We start from the raw sequence: 22563 nt of genomic DNA, 5'->3' as shown, positions 1-22563 counted from the left end.
ACACCACAGTTGGATTAAGAGATGCGTCTTGAATGCAACTGAAGTTTAAAGACCTGACATTGTAGATCAAGACAGAGAACAGTAAAGTGATGTAGTACACACTTGTCATAGATGCACCTGATTTAATTACAGAGGGCTGTATTTAGAGTACAATGTAATGATGAATGAAATTGCAAATGTAAGCATTGAAACTTCACTTGTAATGAAGGATTTGAGTGAGTAAAACAGAGTGTCTCTGTTATGTGCAATTCTGATCTTGGACTTACACTGATCAGCAATAACATTAAATCCACTGACAAGAGAGTAACATTGATTATCTCATTACAGTGGCACCTGTCAAGGGGTGGGATATATTAGGCAGCAAGAGAACAGTCGGTTCTTGAAGTTGATGTGTTGGAAGTAGGAAAAATGGGCAAGCGTAAAGATCTGAGTGACTTTGGTAAGGGCCAAATTGTGATGGCTAGACGACTGGGTCAGAGCATCTCCAAAACAGCAGGTCTTTAGGGATGTTCTCATTATGCAGTGATTAGTATCTACCATACTCCCTAATGGCAGTGTCCTTTTTTAGCAGAATAATGCACCCTGCCACAAAAAAATTTGTTCAAAGAGTTCAAGGTGTTGATTTGAGCCCAGATCTAAATCCGATCGAGCATCCTTGGGATGGTCTGGACAAACAAGTCCGATCCATGGAGGTCCCACCTCGCAACTTACAGGACTTAAAGGATCTGCTGCTAAAGTCTTGGTGCCAGATACCACAGCACATTTTCAGACGTCTTCTGGAGTCCATGCCTCAATGGGTCAGAGCTGTTGTGGTGGCACAAGGGGGGCCCACACAACATTAGGCAAGTGGTTTTAAATGTTATGGCTGATCGGTGTATCTCTGCTCAAGCAACAGCCAGTATTAAAGGAGTCATATCATGATTTTTAAATGTTTTTAAATGTTAATTATTTTGCTTATTGGGTGTAATAAAATAGGTTAACATGCTTTAATGTTCAAAAAACGCATTATTGCCAAATAAAGTACATTATTGGATACCTCTATTCCCAGGCTGCCTGAAATGCTCTGATAAAAAAAAGCCCCTCTTTCCAAAAATCCCAAAGTGCTCTGATTGGCCAGCTGACCCATCGCGTTGTGACTGGCCAAAAGCGTGTGTCGGAAATGTAACGCCCCTTGGCTTAGTGTTTGCCTGCAAAGCTTCTTAAGTAATTCTAAGCTCCTAAGCAACATGTTGTCGGTTTTAACCTATCAGTGTGAGCCCGAGTCAGATTCAGAAAATGCGGATGATCAAGCAGAACCAACTTTGCAAACACGACTTGAGCAGAACGTTTCACAGCGATAAGTTTTTATTTTGTAAGTCTCTCATCTTTCAGATACAATGTAAATTCCGATGCCCATCTGGCGGTCCGCAAAACTTTGCTATATACACAGCTTCTGTGTGTACATAGGTACTCATGCAATATACTTTTGGAAAGCTAGGATTCTTGTGATTTGAGTGATATAAACAGTTTCAAGGTACAATTACAACAGCAGCTACAATCAACATCTCTGTCAGATCACCAACATACAAACAAACACTTAAAAAACTGAGGCAACTTTGCAAACTTTAGCGAGCTAATTAGCAGAGGTCTACAACTGAGCCACAGCACAAAACTCCACTTTTGAACAGTCAATAGCAGATACTTCATAAAATAATCAAACACACTTACAGGTTCTGATTCAGAAGCACAGGATTGTCCGAGCAACATGGGAATTGTGCCACTTTTAAGGAGTAGCCTTTGTGCATAGCCTGCCTTGTACTCTTCCAGGTTCAGGAAGCTGTCCTCAGTAAAATGTGCTGTGCACAAGCAAACTTTTGGGTTGTACTGCTCAGGAACAGCGTTATAAATAAACAGTAACCACTGATTCGTAATTTCATCAGTTTCCATCAGGCTAAACAAAGGGGGTTTTGCTTTCGCACTAGGCAGGTCTGGAGCAGTGTTCTCTGTTAGATAAAATAAATCCTTTTGGGTCAGACTATGAGCTTTGGGGCTTTGCATAGCTTATACATGCACAAACAGATACATTACACACCCAAACAAAAGGAAAATATTAAAAATCATGAAATGACTCCTTTAGGTCCAGCGCCATTGTCTGACAATTTGATGTAACCATAATACAGCATTTCACGCTGCCATTTATGTTCTTGGCTGTAAATACACTCAATAAACCCTCAAAATGCCATACAAGGCTAATGTAAAATGCATGAGTAACTGTCGGTTCAAAATATTTAAAAAATAAAAATAAAAAAAACACAACAACAACAACAATAAAATGCAAAATAATTGGGTGTGCTGGATCAAGTGCTATTTTATAATATGTTGGAAGAAGTATTAGCTTGGGATTTTCATGCAGGAATATATTGAAAATATACTAGACTCCTGTTAGATGTTTAATTCTTCTCATTCATATATCATTGCATTAGTCTTTTTTTATTTAAACTTTATTTATTTTTTATGTAATTTAGAAATTCATTCTTGGTTTTATATTACATTGTCTTGTTTGTGACAGAAAATGGTGAAAACGTTTTTTTAAATTTCACTATTCAGTCCTTATTTTCTATACTTTCTATACTTGTGTTTAATCATGGTGGTCTGGACACTTTTGAAAAACCTTGTCATGTCATGTTACTTCTACTCAAGATAAACTTGGCAACCAATGGATGTGTGAACCACACATGGGTAAATTTAATAATCTGAATCCGCTATCCAGAAAATCACCTTTCCAAGTGAAAATATTGAAGTCAATTTTGGACTTGGACCCAGAGAGTAAAACTGGGATCATCCAACCACTATTTCACACTGTGCTAAATATTAGCACAAGCTAAACATCACCTCTCTCCATTTCCTGCATGTAGGAGCTGCTATGCACAGCCCTAATGTGTTCTGTCATTGTATCTCTCAGTCACTCCTCCCTCCCTCATTCAGGCAGATAAGGCCTTGTAAAACAGATCTGTGGCAGTTAGGGCACTCTTGTGTCTGTGGCTCACTTCATAATGAATGCCAAGCACAGTCAACAAAAGACAATGATTACCCTCACCATAGGACAGATGCCTCCTGGTTAGCTTTAGTCTCTTGCTCCCAAGAACCATTCTTTTAAAATAATTAAAATATGTTGCACTTGTCAGTTAGGATGAGATAAATGGCACTAGCATAATGTGGGCGTAAATTACAGTCATTGGGCTTTGTCTCTGTCCATCTCTTTATTATCATTCATGTTCTAGAGTAAAATACATGTTGGACAGGAGAGAAATCACTTAGTTTGGTCTGTTGAGTTTCCTTATTGCTTTGCACATTATTGCTGAAATGTTGTGCCTACTGAGGACTGTTTTGTACAGTATTACTTCTTTGAATGTTCTGTGTCATTTTGAAATGTCTAGTCAAGGCAGCTTGCTGAATGGATGAAACCTCTCAGACGAGGAGCAAAATGCCCCCAAGCTTATACCACAAGTCCAATATTGCTCTATATTACATGCACTTCTATATGATATTAAATTTGTGGTACTTGTCCCCATTAAATAACCCTCGCGCATGACAAGAGGGGAACATTATTCACCCTGACTACAGTTACCAGTAACACAGGCTCATTTTAACGCTTGATCCTGCTTGCTCTCTCTCTCTCTTGCTCTCTCTCTCACTCTCTTTCTCTCTCTCTCTCTGTCTCTCAGCTCCAAGTGTCAACCACAGACATGACTGGCAGGCTAGTGGAGGGACCTGTGGATCTGGACGTGTTCGTAATTGACCAGAATGACAACAGACCCATTTTCAGGGAGACTCGCTATTCTGGAGAGGTTCTGGAAGGCTCCCCTACAGGTATGAACTATTAACTCCCCCCGCTCCTTCTCTCTCTCTCTCTCTCTCTCTCTCTCTCTCTCTCACTTCTATGTACATATAAGCAGTTTACAAGGTAGGTGATAATAATGTTCTCTCCATCTGATGAAGCTTTATTCTCAAGTAGTGAAATGGAAGTGTCCAGGGGCACTTAGGATTCTTGGCAAAGTAAAACAGGCCATGCAGTCTGACAATCATCTCAGTGTCATTTTGACAATTCCCTTTATTTTAAAAGGAACAGAATGGCTTGTTCCTGTTTTTGTTATTTATGATTTCTGCTATAATGCTCAAGTAAAGAAACAGTGGACACTGAGACATTAGAATTTAATCAAAGTACCACTTATTGTATTATGATAGGCACAAGCAATAATCATATGGGTCCAAGCACACATGACAATTACTGCAATACCACCCTCTAGACCCCACAGGACTTAGAATATATGTCTATAATAGGTTATTTGAAGACAATGGGATGTACTCAAGCTGTTTATAGCAACAGCTTATAAACCAGTACTGATCACATTTAAGAAAAACGGATGCACGTGGGAACAAATAATTGACATTTGTGTGTGGAAAACAACAAAAACAACAACAAAAAAGGAACAAAAAACTTAAAGTAGTGTAGTCCATATGCCTAGTTGTAAAGATGCTACAGAAAATAATCGCAGAACATTTTGTAATATGGGTTATGTCCTTATCCACTGCACAGATATTCTCCGTGCTGTGAGCCAGCATACATTCAGAGAGAATTCAGGGCTCTGTCCAAAACTGCATAATGTGCACTAAATAGTATGCTGAAATAATAATTACACCAGTGTTGTACTGAAAAATGTAGTATTAAGCTACTCTGACTATATAATTGAATGCTGCAATTTCCCCACTATTACAGAAACATTATGAGCGACGGGGAAAAAAAAATGAGAGAAACTTTATTGTGCACATAAAATTAACTGTCACAGTTACTAAGTAAGCTGATGTGAGCTAGCTTTTATTATCTAATCTGTATAGTTGGTTCTCTAAATCCTATAATGTACTTCTGTTGTATACAGTTAAAGCTTGAGAATGAAAGCTTCTCTACATTTAGTGTATCCTGCTTTATAGAAATGGAAACCCCCTTCAAACCCTCTCATGTCCTGTACCAGCATTCTGGCTTCTCTCTCCTGACAACTTATAAGCCATCAAATCATTGCTGTGATGTTTGCCACACACAAAGAGATTTTACACACAGTAGGCTTTAGTTTCAGTCTCTCACTAAGTTATCATTGCTTTGTAGCATTCTGTGCGTGTTGAATGTGAATGAATGTATGCAGCAAGTTGCATAATGTGATGAGTGAGCTTACGTTGTAATGACATTGTGTCAGTAAAGAGGCACTGTGTCATTGTGGTAGCTGGGGAAAACTTTTCACATTTTATAATAGACATTTTCTATTATATGAAGTTCTGACACCCCGTCCAGGGTGTCCCCAGCCTTGTGCCCCGAGTCCCCTGGGATAGGTTACAGGCTCCCCGCGACCCTGTGTAGCATAAGCGGTACAGAAAATGGTTGGATAGATGAAGTTCTGAACACTACAGACTTTCCTGAACTGAAATAAATGTCTCTTTTGCATGTATCTCACCCCGAGTTAAAGTTACAGCATTATAATTAGATTATAATAACGTCCAAACTATATCTACCTGCATACCAGCCTTTATTCATAGCCTCCACATTGACAGGCTGTTCTGAAGTCATTCTGTGTTTATCAGTTATATTAACCTTAATTTTTAGTACAGTTAATTATATTTACATTATGAACTAGGTTAAGGGTCCCCAATTTCACAGATGTCATCTTTATTGTCAGGCAGCAGATACGGTCGCAAATGCAGGTAAACAGCAGCTTTATTCTTAACATTTGCAGACAAATCCAAGATGTAAGACAAGAGCATAGTTAATAAACAGGGAGTGGTCAGGCAATGAGCAAACAGCATGAACTAGACAGAAATAAGAAAAAACATGAAACTAATAATAACCCTTGGTAACAACTGGTGAGAACCACAGACCATGTACTTCATAAAGAGAGTGTGTTCTGAAAGTCCTTATATACTGTGAAGCTATAAGTTCGCACAGGTGTGAGTAATCAGTAAGATGGTGAGCTTGAATGTGACAGTCTCTGTTGTTGTTGGGTGTTGTAGTCTGTGGCGGCCATGTTTGATAGATAGATAGACAGATAGATCACTTTATTCATCCCAGAGGGAAATTCACTTATTACAGCAGCACAGAGAGTTAGATGTATACAAAAAGTGATTTAACATTGTAGATATGAATATCTATCTATCTATCTATCTATCTATCTATCTATCTATCTATCTATATATAAAACAAGTAAGAATAAATATTGATTGAAAGAGCTTGAAAAATCTTGATCTGAAGGCATATGATTAAATGTTTGAAATCGGCATTGTAGACAAAAATATATAATCGTGCCAATATTATATTCATTTCGTTCATTCGAATACTAACATTTTATTTACAAATTTTTTTTTTTTTAAATGGATGACTTGGAGCGAAATATTACAAAAAGCAGCTAAGGAGGTCTACTTTAAACATGTTAAAATATGAAATAATTTGGATTTATTTATTTACATAATTCCCATAGTTCCATTTCTGTTATTCCAGAGTTTTGTTGACTTTATTATTATTCTATATAATATATTATAATAAAAAATGAGTGTGTCTAAACTTTTGACTGGTAGTATCTATCTATCTATCTATCTATCTCTCTCTCTCTCTCTCTCTCTCTCTATATATATAGATAGATAGATAGATAGATACCCACACACATTACCCTCCACTAATATTGGCACCCTTGGTAAATATGAGCAGAGAAGGCTGTGAAAATTCATCTTTATTTTTTAACCTTTTGATCTTTTGTTCAAAAAATTCACAAAGATACTCTGCTCTCATGGATATCAAATAATTGCAAACACAACAGAGGTTTATAAAAAAAAAATCTTTGTTTAATATAGGTGTGCAACAATTATTGGCAACCTTTCTTCCATAAATAACACCAACAAAGCCCTACTTAGGAGTTGATTTAGAGGTGCTACACCTCTATAGTTAATATAAAATGCTCTCACACAGCTACAGGATAGTTAATAGAGCCAGTTCACAACTTGCACATTATTATTTTTAATTCTGGCTCCCTGGTTTATCTCCAGGATTTTCCAAATTTTGCAACACTAATTGATAACAATTAAGTGTCATATTCCTTCTTGCTGGAGCATTTTATTTACATTTATCTCACACTGCTGCTGAATTCTCAAATGTGATTTGTCCAAAACCACTGATTAATTTTCTATAACAGCACACCGTGCCATGCTCTATTCCTTATGCTTAAGGAAAACACATAGTCACACACACACACACACACACACACACACACACACACACACACACACACACACACATAGGGAAAACACAAATTAGGAAAAAAACTGAAGTAAAGTGGCGGTGCATATACATATGGATGTATATATGGATTACGGATGGTGTTAGTTTGACTATCATCCAGTGAGCTTATCCTAAGATTGGCTCAATGCAAATAGCGTCCCAGCAAAGTGATGAGCTGTTGTACAGTGCTGGTACAAACGACCTCCTGTACCGCTCCTTCCTACAGCAGAGCTGAATGAGACTTATACTAAAGAAGCTCCGCTGTTTAACTAGTATGTCATGGAGGGGCAGCATGTTCATTGTCCAGAATGGCTGTATGTTGATTGGTTCGAAACCACCTTGAAACTGTTCAGTGAGCAGCCCAAGACAGAGCCTGCCTTCTTGATCAGTTTGTTGAGGTTTTTTGCATCTCCTGCTCTAATGCTGCCTCCCCAGCATACTGCTGCAAAGAAGACTGCGCTGGCTACCACAGACTGAGACATGATTAAAATCCCCAGAAATAACAACGAAAGAGTTCAGATGCCGATTTTTGAGTCGCTTCTGCATCGGCTGCCAGTGGGATGTAAACACTAACCACAATGGCAACTATGAATTCCCTCGGCAGATAATACGGAGGTAAACCAGCAGCCAGCAATTCAACGTTTGGGCAACAGTTACGCTCCTTCAGAGTAACGTGTCCCGGATTACACCATCTGTTATTTCCAAACAGTTCAACCCCCCCACCTCTTACCACTCAGTTCAGCGTCTCTGTCTGAAATCCGGGGAAAGAAGAGTCCAGAATGTCCTTGTGCACCCATTTTTCAGTGAAACAAATCACACTGCACTCTCAATACTCTCTCTGTGTCCTGATCAGTGTGTTGAGCTCGTCCATTTTATTGCCAAGAGACCGAACATTTCCCATAAAGTGCTTGTACTGTCTCCTCTTTGCCTTTGTTTTACATCCAGCTCTGCATCCTCTGTATGGTATCAACAGTTCTTTAGGAACGCACAACTGATCGCATGTGTAAATGAAGCGGCCTGCTCTTTCCCCATGGTTCTCCATTCCGAGTGTACAGTGCATGATAAATAAAAAACTGTACGGTAAAACAGACTAAAACTCAGAAGTAAGAAATAGAAGAGCTAAAGAAATTAAATGTGCCAGATACGTAGGTAGTAAAACCTAATATAGATAAAATAAGTAAGATATAACGTCTCTCGAGACAGGAGCTGCTGTAATCGGCTTCCACTGGCATGGCGCCATCTTGAACTGCTTATAGGCCCTGCTTGTACTCTGGGTAGTGTAGTTGGCATTACAGAACCTCCCCCCCAGACACAAAGAGCTACCTACCTTTTGGCTGTCTTGGTTTTTGTGGACTGTGAGGATTATGAAGGGGTGTTTAGAACCCTTGAAGCAGTGTTGCCATTCTTGAAGCGCTAACTTGACTGCAAGGAGCTCCTGCTTGCAGATGTCATAATTCTGCTTCACTGGTGATAGTTTCTGTGAGAAGAAGGCCACTGGATGGAGCTTGGGCTTTTCCCCAAACTGCTGTGGATGGATGGCCTCCTGTCTTGGAGGCGTCCACCTCCACTTTGAAAGTCTTTGAGGGATCATGGTGGTTCAGAATGGGGGCCGAGGTGAAGGCTGCCTTAAGGCGTTTAACAGCTTGGTCTGCTGCAGGATTCCACTGCAGTTTCTTGGGTCCCTTCTTCAACAAGCCTGTGATGGGCGATGCTAAGATTTTGAGTCCTCTGATGAACCTCCTATAGAATTTAGCAAATTCCAGAAAACATTACAGTTCCTTAATTGTGTGTTGTGGTAGCCACCTAGCGACAATCGAGACCTTATCTCAGTCCAGGAACACCCCCTCTGGTCCAATTATTTAGCCAAGAAAAACCCTCTCATCACATGGAACTCACATTTCTCTCCCTTGACATACAGCTGATTGGTAAGTATTCTAGCTAGCACCTGTCTGACATGAACGATGTGTGTTTCTTTGTCTGGGGAGTAGATGACAAATTTACCCAGCATGTGCTGTAGAATGTCATTAGTCAGGCAGTGGAATAGTGTGGGTGCTAAAGATAGCCCATATGGCATGACGCAGTATTCGAAGTGACCAAAGGTAGTGCTAAAGGCTTTTTTCCATTCATCCCATTCTTAGATCCGTACCGATTGTATGCGCTCCTCAGATCCAATTTTGTGAAGATTTTCACCTCCCGTAGCTGTTCAAGCACAGAGGGGACTAATGGCAGAGAATAACGGTACTTTACTGTGACTTGATTGAGGCCTCGATCGTCAGTACATGGTCTTAAACTGCCCCCCCCCCCCCCCCCTTGTCTCCACAAAAAAGAAACTGGCAGATGCTGGAGATGTCTATCTATATTATCCTAGATGGAATTGGCTTAACCTGATTTAATATTATCCTGAGCTGACAGGCTAGAGAAAGCAAATGGTCCACTTCCCCTACATTCGTAATCTAATCTCCTTACAAAAAAAAGAGCACTACCGCCAAATGTTCATGTATTATAAGTTTACAATGGGAAATGAGTTATCACTTTGATTATTAGCATCATTTCATTCCATGTATACAAGCTATACAGAGGAATGACAATAAAAACCCACTTGACTTGACTTGATCATTCACATTACGCTCCGTTTCATTACCTGAGGTAAAAATCACTGGCAGCTTTGTCATAGTCTCTTCATTCAACTGATTACACTAATTTAGGTGAGGAGATAATAGCTGATTAATTCAGTCAGTTTTTCCATAGTTTTATATGGTCTGGTAAACATTTTAAAATTGTCATCTGTACAGAATGTGTAAGCACTTTTCTCTGTTTTCATAACTGTAGAACTGGGTGTGTATGTGTGAAGAGGAAGATTCGGGAAAGCTCCAGGCTCACATTTATGGAAAAAAAAGAAAAGAAAACTGAAAAGGGGGCATCACTAGCTTGCAGCTTTTGCCTATTGGTAATTAGTTCACACATAATTAGCCTATTGGTAATAAGGCACAGGTGAGAATCATCACACATTAACTGCCAGTTCAACCCGTCTCCTCTCCTTCCACAGCCGACACTCGACCATGCCCCTGCTGGCACAATTACATTATGACGATGCAGCTTGACAGTCAGCATCTGATTACAAACTGAATTGCGTAGGTTTATGGCTGTTTCCCTAAGCTAGTTAACTATCCAACAACTTTATCCAAGTGTGCCTTTCACTGTGTGGGCAAATTACATTTAGATAGCAAAGATGTTTTACACATCTTTAGATAGACTGCTTGTTTATAAATTACATCAGATGATCTTTGCAGGCAGACAGCCAACACAAGATTAAAAAGTAGCCTAAAAAACATTTACACTTTGTTTTGGGATTTTATATTTTCTTAAAGTAGGGATGCCAAAATATATTATTGGCAGACAAACCCAATTTTGGTCAAAACATTTTCTTTTCGGTAATTTTTGGCTGTTTTTCAGAATTCAGCCGCATCAACATCCGGAAGAGTTTTCACACTACACATATTGTAAACAAATTATTGCAAACAAACACCCATCAGTCTGAAGCATAAAGATAATACACTGCTTTTACGCTGTTCATGTTGTACACTTTGGACTTGTTTTTCCTGCAGTTTGTGTACCACAGAGATAAATTTAGCCCAATGAAATGTCACTGCCACTGCAGCAGTCAGGAAAGCAAAATGAAGTGAGAGCTGTAACAGCAGGATGCTTCCATATTGCTTGTACAGCTTCTGTAACTTGGTTAAGCAAAAGGAATTAACTAATAGTCAGGGGAGGAAATTAAATTTGGCCTAAGTGCTTAATAAAGTTACAAGCCAACCTCCCCTCTGTTCACGGCCTGAAATCAGAGAGGTGCTAAACCCCCACAGGCTTGGGACTGTTCTGCAGTCTTCAGCCAAGCCTTGCTCCATATGTGTGTATGTGTGTGTGTCCCAACAAGTATAGTAATAATTGATAGTTTGATCTTGTGGGGACATCTGGCTGGTCCCCATGGTTTCCGTTCTGTTACTGAAGTTAAGGCTTAGGTGTAAGTGTAGGCATAGCATTATGTGTGCTTTTATAATAAATACACCTTTCTCTCTACCAGTGTAACGTAACAGGGATGTTGCAAATGAACATTTGCCATTTTGTATATATGTGACTTGGCATTGTATCTACCAGCCATACATTTATGAAATATGAAGTCGATATCATTGCTGCATATTGTCATTGTGATTCTACTGGCTGCCTGCTTTTGTTGGCTACCCAGATAAGTATGTTCACTCACGCAGCTGCCACGGTTTCACTGTCATATTTCACCTCAGGGATATGCATTTTGGTCATGTCAGCAGGAAAAATTAGCAAATACTTATAAGGTCTTGATCTTACAGCAACTTCATATAGCACAATGTTTGTTTCAATGATACAGTGCATCCGGAAAGTATTCACAGCGCTTCACTTTTTCCACATTTTGTTATGTTACAGCCTCATTCAAAATGGATTAAATTAATTATTTTCCTCAAAATTCTACAAACAATACCCCATAATGACAGAAGAAGAAGTTTGTTTGAAATCTTTGCAAATTTATTAAAAATAAAAAACAAAAAAAAGCACATGTACGTAAGTATTCACAGCCTTTGCTCAATACTTTGTTGAAGCACCTTTGGCACCAATTACAGCCTCAAGTCTTTTTGAGAATGATGCTACAAGCTTGGCACACCTATTTTTGGACAGTTTCTCCCATTGTTCTTTGCAGGACCTCTCAAGCTCCATCAGGTTGGATGGGGAGCGTCGGTGCACAGCCATTTTCAGATCTCTCCAGAGATGTTCAATTGGGTTCAAGTCTGGGCTCTGGCTCAGTTGTCCTGTAGCCACTCCTTTGTTATCTTGGCTGTGTGCTTAGGGTCATTGTCCTGTTGGAAGATGAACCTTCGCCCCAGTCTGAGGTCCAGAGCGCTCTGGAGCAGGTTTTCATCAAGGATGTCTCTGTACATTGCTGCATTCATCTTTTCCTCGATCCTGACTAGTCTCCCAATTCCTGCTGCTGTAAAACATCCCCACAGCATGATGCTTCCACCACCATGCTTCACTGTAGGGATGGTATTGGCCAGGTGATGAGTGGTGCCTGGTTTCCTCCAGACATGACGCTTGCCATTCAGGCCATCAGACCAGAGAATTTTGTTTCTCATGGTCTGAGAGTCCTTCAGGTGCTGTTTGGCAAACTCCAGGTGGGCTGTCTCGTACTTTTTACTGAGGAGTGGCTTCCATCTGGCAACTCTGCCATACAGGCCTGATTGGTGGAGTGCTGGAAGGTTCTCCTCTCTTCAGAGACACGTTGGAGATCCGTCAGAGTGACCATCGGGTTTTTGGTCACCTCCCTGACTAAGGCCCTTCGCCCCTGATCGCTCAGTTTGGCCGGGCGGCCAGCTCTAGGAAGAGTCCTGCTGGTTCCAAACTTCTTCCATTTATGGATGATGGAGGTCACTGTGCTCACTGGGACCTTCAATGCTGCAGAAATGTTTCTGTACCCTTCCCCAGATCTGTGCCTCGATACAATCCTGTCTCGGAGGTCTACAGACAATTCCTTGGACTTCATGGCTTGGTTTATGCTCTGACATGCATTGTTAACTGTGGGACCTTATATAGACAGGTGTGTGCCTTTCCAAATCATGTCCAATCAACTGAATTTACCACTGGTGGACTCCAATCAAGTTATAGAAACATCTCAAGGATGATCAGTGGAAACAGGATGCACCTGAGCTCAATTTTGAGTGTCATGGCAAAGGCTGTGAATACTTATGTACATGTGCTTTTTTTTTTGGTTTTTATTTTTAATAAATTTGCAAAGATTTCAAACAAACTTCTTTCACATTGTCATTATGAGGTATAGTTTGTAGAATTTTGAGGAAAATAATGAATTTAATCCATTTTGGAATAAGGCTGTAATATATCAAAATGTGGAAAAGGTGAAGTGCTGTGAATACTTTCCGGATGCACTGTAGAACTTAATGGCACAAACTATATACCTAATGAATTCACCACACAGCAAAATAGGCAGCTTTATTGTATGTTGTTTTATCTTTTTCTGTTTCACTGTGTGTTTTTTGTCCAGTTTAGTCTGATGACTGCTTGGAGTCTGACAAGTGCCTTTACTTCAATTTAAAAGCAATGGTTCTGTTGGTAGTAGAGATATATGATAGCTGCATTTTGTCAGTTTTTCAATATCACTGTGTGTTTTGATTTGTTATCCCAGGAAAAAACTAGGCATGAGCTGGAAATACACCCTGGATGGGATGCAGGGCACCATGCACACACATTTGCACCTAAAGGTTGATTTAGCTTAGCCAAGCAACATACTGGCATGTTTTTGGGAGGTGGAAGGAAACCAGTGAACCTACAGGAAAGCGCACAGACAGTAACCTGAGTTCAGGATCAAACCCTGGAACTGTGAGGCAGCAATACTATTCACTGCACCACTATGCAAGTCTTGTGCATATGTATTCTCTACTACAATGCTATGATATAAAAAAGTACAAGGGTTGAAATTTATTTTAGTTGTCCAAATGACGCTCATCAGCATCTTTGCCTACAGGAGAGTACTGTTTAAAACATATGTAATGTCACATATTGTTAATTGAACACACTCAGAACTGAGGCATCTAGCTCTCCACCACTGCCCCACTGTCTGCCCTCCCTCCACAGTGGCAGCCAATAAAGGCACAGCTCATTAGCATACAAAAACATTACTCACAATATGACCTGCTCTTCCCATCTTTACAGTGGAGAATAATGACAGGGGAGAAGACACCAAACCAAAGAAAGTGATTTTCTTTTTAACTCCTCACAGATCTTTTAAAGAAGACAGGGAATTGAGTTGCATTGTAACAAAAGACAGAAAAATGTCTCTGATGAGCTAATGAGCAAGTTTATGCTGCTACACCCTTTAAGAACTTGTTTATCATTATCTCTGACTCTTGGGACACATAATACAGCCACTTCTACCAACTCAAGTTGCTCACCAGAGCATGACTGCAACCTTTCAGTCCTTCTATGACAATCCATCCTTGTGCAGGTTTGCACTGTGGATATAATATTCACCCACTTTTTTGTGAAAGTGTTGTGTATTATGTGTGCAGGTGTGCACAGTGGGTACAAGAGTAGTGCTTGGCGTTTCTCTCTTCTTGGTGAGAAGGATGCTTTTTTCGATGCAGATGTCCTCAGCAAGTTTCCTCCTGCTTTCAAAGCCGTGCTGAGAGGACGGAAGATGAATCGGCAGTGCTTTGCTACTTCTTTTCAGAGGTCCCATTGAGAATGAGCCAGTGTCTCTGTGTGCCCTGGGGTAAAATGGGGGACCATAAACTGAGAACTGAAAAGCATGAAGTGATTTTTTTTCGTTTTTTCCCCGGCATTATTCCATTTAGCCCCTTATTGAATCTGTACTCTATTGACTCTATAAGGATCAAACCTTATCTTTGTCTGGTAATGCTCCAAATATCTGTATCTGTATTCAGATTTGAACCAGAAGTGTGCGTGGTGTAAATTTGGAGGGATTTTTATGAATCCTCCCACTGTGCCCCCAGAGACACTAAAAAAAAAAAAAAAAAAAAAACAGGACTGTGGGAAAACTAAATTTTGGGGATATGTGTTTTAGGTTAAATTTAAGAGGTTAAAAATAACTTATTTCAAAACAAGGATCTCTTTCAAAACAATTTCTTTCAATCAGGGAACTATGGCTTTAATATATTCCAGAAAGATTAGAAAAATGTGCATGCTATAAGAATCTACTACAAAGCAAATCTACTACAAGTGCTGTTGCTAGTCAAAATAGGGTCTTTTAAGCAGCATTTAGTCATGCATTCATTCATGGCCAACCACTTTTAACTGGTCACTGTAGTAGTGAATGCTGTATGGTTTTTATTTAATAATGGTGCAGAATGACATAAAACAGGTATGCTGCCCTTTGCACAGTGTGTGATTTGTGTGGGCTGAATGGAATGGCAGCTCTGTTTTAAAAAGGCACATTTCTTTAGTGAATTTTGAGCCATAAAAAATATGTTAGAAATATGGTTTTAATTTGGAGGGGTTTTTAGGTCAGGCTGTTGGAGCAAACCAATAAATAGTATATCTCCCATTCATATATGTATTTGTATGTGTTTAGACCATATTATCGTGCTAGTTTCTTACTTCCCATTCTTTACGAACCACATACTACTATGAAATGTTGTGATGAACACAGCAACAACTTCACCTTGACGAGATGTCTCAGGTGTCATATGTTGCAGTTTTGCAAAAGCAGTGAATGGATTTAGCCATTTTTTGGCCCTTATTTCAAAATTCTACACATTTGCTATTCAAATTTTAGGCCCACAACACACAAAACTGCCTAAACTCAAACCATTCTTAAACAGATATGGAGGCATGGATATGTTAAGAAACATATCTCCTTTGTCATATTTCTTTCCACCTTATGGTTTTTCTATTGGTAAACTTAATGTCCTGTCTGTTAAGAAAGTACATCTGTGTTTTGCAAGTGTTTCAATCCAGAATGCCATCTATTGATAGATAGTCTTGTAGTTTTCATCACTTTACATGGCTGAGACCATGACAATTTTGACAAAATGACATTACCAATGAACAACCATAGACTCTTGTTTTTGTGTGACATGTAAGTGGGGTGTAAATGCCATGGTTTACTATGGCTCAGTGGAGATTGGACTATTTTATGGAAATAACTAATTAAGAAAGGCTGTATGGATCTTGAGAAGGTTGTTGACAACATAAACACTGTGATTTTGTCATAGAAAAAATTGCAGTGTTCATGCCACTGTCTTTATGCAGTTTAGCTTATATCAATAAAGAAGTAAATGCAATATCCTCATGTGTTCCCATCCCCCCGGAAATGCTAAATTTATGTTACATATCTCGAGCCATCCATCTGTCCATCCATCCATTTTCCATACTGCGTATCCTGCACAGGGTTGTAGGGGAGCCTGGAGTCTATCCCAGGGAACCCGGGGGCACAAGGCAGGTGACACTCTGGACGGGGTACCAACCCATCGCATGGTCATCACACACTATGGACAATTTGGAAATACTAATCAGCCTACAATGCATGTCTTCGGACTGGGGAGGAAACTAGAGAACATGGAGGAAACCCCAAAGCATGAGGAGAACATGCAAGTCTGCACACACAGGGCAGAGGTGGGATTTAACCCCCAACCCCATAGGTGTGAGGCAGAATTACTGATCACTAAGCCATCATGGTAAAATGGTGGTAAAATGGCTGACTACAAAGTCTTTAAACATCATCAAGTCATTTTGTTTGTTTTCCACATCGAAATGATTTTAAGAATTTTCACGAAAAGCTGTACACATGGAGATAGGATAGTCAATGAGATTTTTTAGTGGCAATATTCTGATAATAGTGGCCAGCAGTGTGTACAAATTGCATCAGATGGTCCGTGGGTGAAGCATCGGTGGCTGAGGCTGATTAAGCAGTAATTGCATGTGCAAGGTTGCTCAAGGTTTGCATTTAGAAGACATGGAAGCATATGGAGCTTTGACTTTGACTGAAAGAATTAATTAAATACAGCAAATCACTGAAGTCCAATCTATAATGCCTCATATTAAACAATACACCATCATATTATATTCTGTGATTGTTTTAGTAAATAAACACTTAGATAACACAATGTAGTGTGTTAACATGACCTTGCAATGGTATTGCTCAGGTGTTTCTCCTGGTAGCAGTGACCTTAATCACAGCTTCTTCAACCACAGTTTATCTTCTTTCTTGTGGTGACTGGCTTGCAATCTTTGTTTCGTTCCCTCACCTGACAAGATACCTCTCTCGGTTCAGGTGTGAACGTGTGTGTGTGTGAAAGCCTGTACTCTGTGCTGCTTAACTGACTGGAGCTTCAGCATCAGAAAATAAAGGGCTAAAAAAATCAATAGCTAATTGCCAGGACAGGCCCCCAGATGAGAGGCAGCTAGACCCCAGCTCTGATTGATCCAGCCAAGAAAATGATTGGGCTGCGGGTGACACTAATACCAGTAGGTAATTTGTAGCATAATGCCATTTTGTGTGCGCTAGGATTTCCCAGCTCTCACATGCCGACCCCCTGTTCTCCTCTCAGCATGGCCTTTTACTCTAACAAAGCCTCATTATCTGTCCTTCAGTCCAGCTCCTCTAGCTAAATTAAGGGCCGTTGCATGTGCTGAGAAATGTCTGAGTATGGACAGGCTGCTATGGTTACTCTCATTTGGCTTGGTTGTTGTATAACTCATGCTCATTTTCAGGGTTTGAAATCTAGGGTTACATGGGGTTATGTTATGATGTGATAAGAGCGATATTTGTTAGAGCTATATGCCATCACTGTCCTGTTTTATTTTGTAATGAGCTCCAGTGTGTTTTTCTGTTCACACTTTTGTGTGTTTGTGTTAGCTAGTTGGCATCATTGTCTCCTTTGAAGCTAACAAAACTAATTAGCAAACAGATACTGAAAAACCCATTTTGATTGTCTGCTGTGAGAATGGTCACGAGTGCCTTCACTGTCTTGATTTTCTTTGTAACGAACTCTCGTGAACTTTTAAGCTGACTGCTACCTCTGGTGTTAGCTATTTAGCACCATTAGCATTGTGAGCTGCATAGTCATTAGGTAGAATTACATATATTTTTTGCAAAGATGAGTCATCCAAACCATCACCTTACCTGGTTTTATAAGTAACGAAAAGGCGTATACTTGATTTTGTTATGTAAAAATGGACATTCAAACCATTCAGGTTGGCATACAAACTGCATTAATAAATGCCAGTCCAGGAGTAGTGTTACTAATTTTGTGTCCAGTTCCATTGCCATTAATTAGTTTCTCCATCATGGAAAAGCACTACCAATGTTTATTCTAGTTTTACTGCACAGTTTCACCTTGTTTTTTTGGTTTTTTTCTGAAAAGACTGAGACATGGGTGGAGTAAAGGGGCATTGGAAAATGTCTATAAAAAGCATGACAGAAAGCCCAGGTAAACACAGACAAGCACTCTGGCATTTCCTTTTTTTCATCCAAATAATACACTTTTGCTGAATCCATTACTTAAAGCTTTTTTTTTTTATAAAGCTGTTCTACATATTTTCTAGGTTATTTGTACTAAAAAAAACTACTACTGCTTCTTTAAGTGGTGGTCACAAAGAACTTTTGCTGGAGCATATGTGGAAAGAAAAAAACTAGCTAACTAACAATATCTCTACATTTTCTCCCAAATCAGGTTTTTATGCTGTTAACATGGATCCACTCCATGCACTGACGTATGCCAGGGCTTCTATGGTAAAATTCTTGTTTGTTATCCTGATAGGATTTTCTTGTAAGCAGTGTTCTTGTTAGCACCTCTGCTATTATAAAAGTCCTCTGTTGTATTATAAAAGTCTTTCTTGGCTGCTTCAGCATGGCTACTTGATGTTTATGGAATTACTCTCACATGGAGGTAGTCTCGTCTCGTTGAGTGTACTCATGTAAATGTCTCACACACACAGCTGTCTCACACACAGCTGGGCGGCTGTTAGTGAGGACAGAAGGAGAATTTCAGCACAGCCAGGGGTCTGTTCACACCCTCGATATGTGCTTACTTCCTCACTCACTGCTACCAAGATGCAAAAGTGGCCATGGCAAATGCGCTGAACATTAAATCTGATGAAGCACAGAACCATTCATGCAACTATATTTCACTATTCAAAGTAAGCATAGTATTTGGCCTATTCTCCCTCTTCTTTAGATTAGGATTCCATTCTCTCTAAATTCCTCTTCATCTGAATATATTTTACTATTTTGATGTAAATCAAATCAGTGAGTTTGATGGGGTGGCCTGCTTCACTTTACAGTTAAATTGCATCATTATCGTCCACTCAGATAGACTCCTCGATTCCCTTTTTCTTTCACTTTCTGTCTCTTTCCTTGATGGTCCTGGGTGCGTGCTAATGCAAATGGCAGAGGGACTCCCAGACTAGCAGACTACAATCAAGCAAGTGCACTGTGCTAGATGTGAGTGCTCGTCATCGGGTCTTTCCCTGTGGGTGTTCCTCTTCACAGGCGCTGCTAATCTATTAGAGACTTTCTATTCTTTTCTTATTCCACTATCCACCAGACCGCTGAACATGTACTTGATTAACCTACCCCTTCACTTTTCAGGAGAGTGAAGAAAAGCGAAAAGTGGAGAGATGTGTAATGAGAAACCTATATATCTGTCCCTTTTAGTCTCTATGTCACATGTCTCTGATGCCCCAAACCTTTTTAAGTCTCTTTACAGACTGTTATCCTCCTTCATTGTTTCACAGGAATGCTCCCAGAACTGATAACTAGATTAAATGTGGACCAAAGTCCCTGCAATGACTCTTAAAAGGTTTCGGATGAAATGGAAAGGGAAGAGCAGACTCTAGAGAGATAAAATTCCCATTGCCTGGTCTTAACTTTGAAGTGAGGTAGTGCATAATTTCATCAGCATGGCAGGTCAGGAAAGAGGTATAAAACATCCTGTCTCCCACTGGTACAGAGGTTTAACTGGCCTGTGCTGTGGGGAAGGAGGCCTTTAATGCTCCACTGAAGCTTGCTAAGGTTTTCACACTCTCAGCTCTTTCCTGGCTGCCTGGCACCACCTATGGATGATTAAGCACTCCCCCATGAAGTGCTGGAACATGAAAAGAAATGTGAGATCATATTGGAGATAGAGTGAAGTGAGAACATATAGAAATGATTGTGCAAGTTCAGCCTAAATCATGCATTCGTGCATCTCACAGAATTAAGGGTGCTCAAGAATCTTAGAATGGCGGAGACATTTTTCTAGATTTTATTTATTTATTATTTATCATTTAATTTGGGTTTTTGCTGCAAACAAGCTAAAATTCAGAAGCTGAGAGTCTTCCAGTTTTTGTGTGTCAGTTCAGATGTCAGATATGACACTCAGTTAAAAGAATGCCTCATAAAAAGAACTAAAGCTGTCAAGATCGCTTTTCAGTCCTCTCCTCCATCTACCGATGGATCCTCCAACTCCCCCTGCAGTCTCTCTCAACCATGCTAACACTTCTTCCTGTCTTAAACTACTCACTCAGTATGTGGGATTGTACAGTAGTGTGAAGACAAGCGTGATCGCCAAACTCATATTAGAGATTGTTCAGGGTCGATGCCACCACCTGCCTACTAGTATTTATTTCAAATTACATCAGCACAGCTTGTTTGAACAAAGAAATTATCATAAATAAACCAAATGAGTCCTTCATATCTTGCTTTAGAGAGTGCACTGCTGTAGGAATGTGATGGGATTGCTTAGCTCCTGAAGCATGCTGCATGTTTTCCTTGGGGTATGAAGACCTTGATTGAGTATTGATCTGGAATGGAAGTTTCCTGTGAATGTGAGATGATTTCTTAAGGGATGATGGAGAAGGGTTTTATTACTGCAAGTTAAATCCACCCTGCATGGTGGTGCAGTGTTGCCTCACAGCTGCAGGGTTTGATCATGAGATAGGGATACTTTCTGAGTGGAGTTTTGCATATTCTCCCTGTGTCCATCCATGTGGGTTCCCTTTCAAAGGGAACTGTCTAACAATCGAGGGAAGCGCCCTCGTGCGTGACTGGTATCTGAAGTCTGTTTAAAATCATGCCTATTTATAGGCCTGCTGTGGTCAGGTGACGTGGAATTTAAGGCATCGCGTGATTATAAAAGGGTGCCTGTAAACCACATCATCAGCCTTATTATCTTCAGCAAAATCTGATCTCTCAACCGTGGTTGTAGAGACTGTGTTGAATGCTAGAGCACCATCCACAAGAAAATTGTATAAGCTCAAGTTGTGACTTTTTGTCTCATGGTGTGGGGAATGTCAGTTAGACCCAGTAAATTGTGCAGTAGCTAGCCAGCCACACCACTGTTGATGGAGCCTCTGTGGGGCAACATCCTCTAACATCGAGGCGTATGCATAGTATCAGGCAACTGAGGCCCATTTGCAGACCACGCATACCTTCCTGGGACCTTTCAGTTGTCCTGGAAGGTCTGTCCGGTGCCCCATTTGAGACCTTAGAGTCAGCCCCAGAGAAGCTTCTGACTCTAAAGGTAGCTCTTCTGCTGGCCCTGACATCTCTCAAGCAAATAGGAGATCTACAAGCTTTCTCTGTTGCCACTTCCTGCTTTGACTTTGCCTCTGGATTAGCCAAGGCCTTCCTATATCCTAGGCCAGATTATATGCCTAAAGTGCCTACGTCTGCTGCCCAATCAGTAGTGTTGCAGGTTTTCTGCCCTCCTCCATTCCTCACACTGCAACAAGAGAAATTGCACCTACTGCGTCCAGTAACGGCTCTCTGTTCTTATGTCCACAGCTCTGGCCAGTGACGTAAGTCAGAGCAGTTGCTGGTCTGCTTTGGCGGCGACAGTAGAGGTTATGCTGTATCAAAGCAGCACATCTCTAATTGGATAGTGGAAACTACCTCTATCGCTTATGAGACTAGTGGGGGGGGTCACCTCCTCGAAGGCTTTATCAAAAGAGTACCTTTACAGGATGTGTGTGCTGGGCGGGGTGGTCTATACCGCACGCATTCATTTGATATAACAGTTTCAGCAGGGATTCCACCCCAGGCTTGAGTGTTTTGCAGTGACCCTCGGGCTTGGACCTTTTGAACAGACCATACCTTCAGTATGACGAATTGGGTATACTTGTTCCCACAGCGTGAAGCTCACACAATGTTGAGTTCCCTTTGAAAGGGACCTTTTGGGTTACACATGGTTCCTTGAGAAAGAAATGAGATGTTGCATAGCATCATCTGGGGCGTGCCTGTGAATTGCGTCTTCGCTTCAGATAATACATTTACATTTATTCACTTAGCAGATGCTTTTATCCAAAGTGACTTACAAATTAGAAAAATACAAGCAAAGTGATATATCAAGCAGAGAACAATACAAGTAGTACTACCATACAAGATCCATTAATTGAGTTCCAGAAGAAGCAAAGTGCACAGAGTAGAGGTGTAACTGCAATTATTTATTTATTTATTTATTTTTTTTATAAGTTTAGGTGTTTACGGAAGAGGTGGGTCTTTTACAGTAGCTGTTCTTTGAAGATGGTGAGAGATTCTGTGGTCCGGATTGAGATTGGAAGTTCATTCCACCACCGAGGAGCAGTTAGCGTGAAGGTTCTGGAAAGGGACCTTGCGCCACGCTGAGTGGGGACTACTAAACGTTGGTCGCTAATCGATCGCAGATTGCGAGAGGGAACGTAGGCCTTCAGGAGAGAGTTGAGGTAGGAGGGTGCTGTTCCTGACACGG

General features: G+C 40.3%; 1 protein-coding gene across 2 annotated transcripts in view; it reads left to right on the top strand.

The window, feature by feature from the left end:
* The window catches only part of cdh13 (cadherin 13, H-cadherin (heart)), a 444891-nt gene that overhangs the window by 239214 nt on the left and 183114 nt on the right, over positions 1–22563 (top strand). For both annotated transcript variants that reach the window (XM_053622849.1, XM_053622850.1), the window contains one exon: positions 3705–3849. In XM_053622849.1, coding sequence (XP_053478824.1) covers positions 3705–3849 — 145 coding nt within the window. The remainder of the gene's footprint in view (positions 1–3704; positions 3850–22563) is intronic.

Source organism: Ictalurus furcatus, chromosome 4 (assembly GCF_023375685.1).
Source record: "Ictalurus furcatus strain D&B chromosome 4, Billie_1.0, whole genome shotgun sequence".
Lineage (NCBI taxonomy): Eukaryota > Metazoa > Chordata > Actinopteri > Siluriformes > Ictaluridae > Ictalurus > Ictalurus furcatus.
This window is presented reverse-complemented; position numbering and strand designations above follow the sequence as displayed.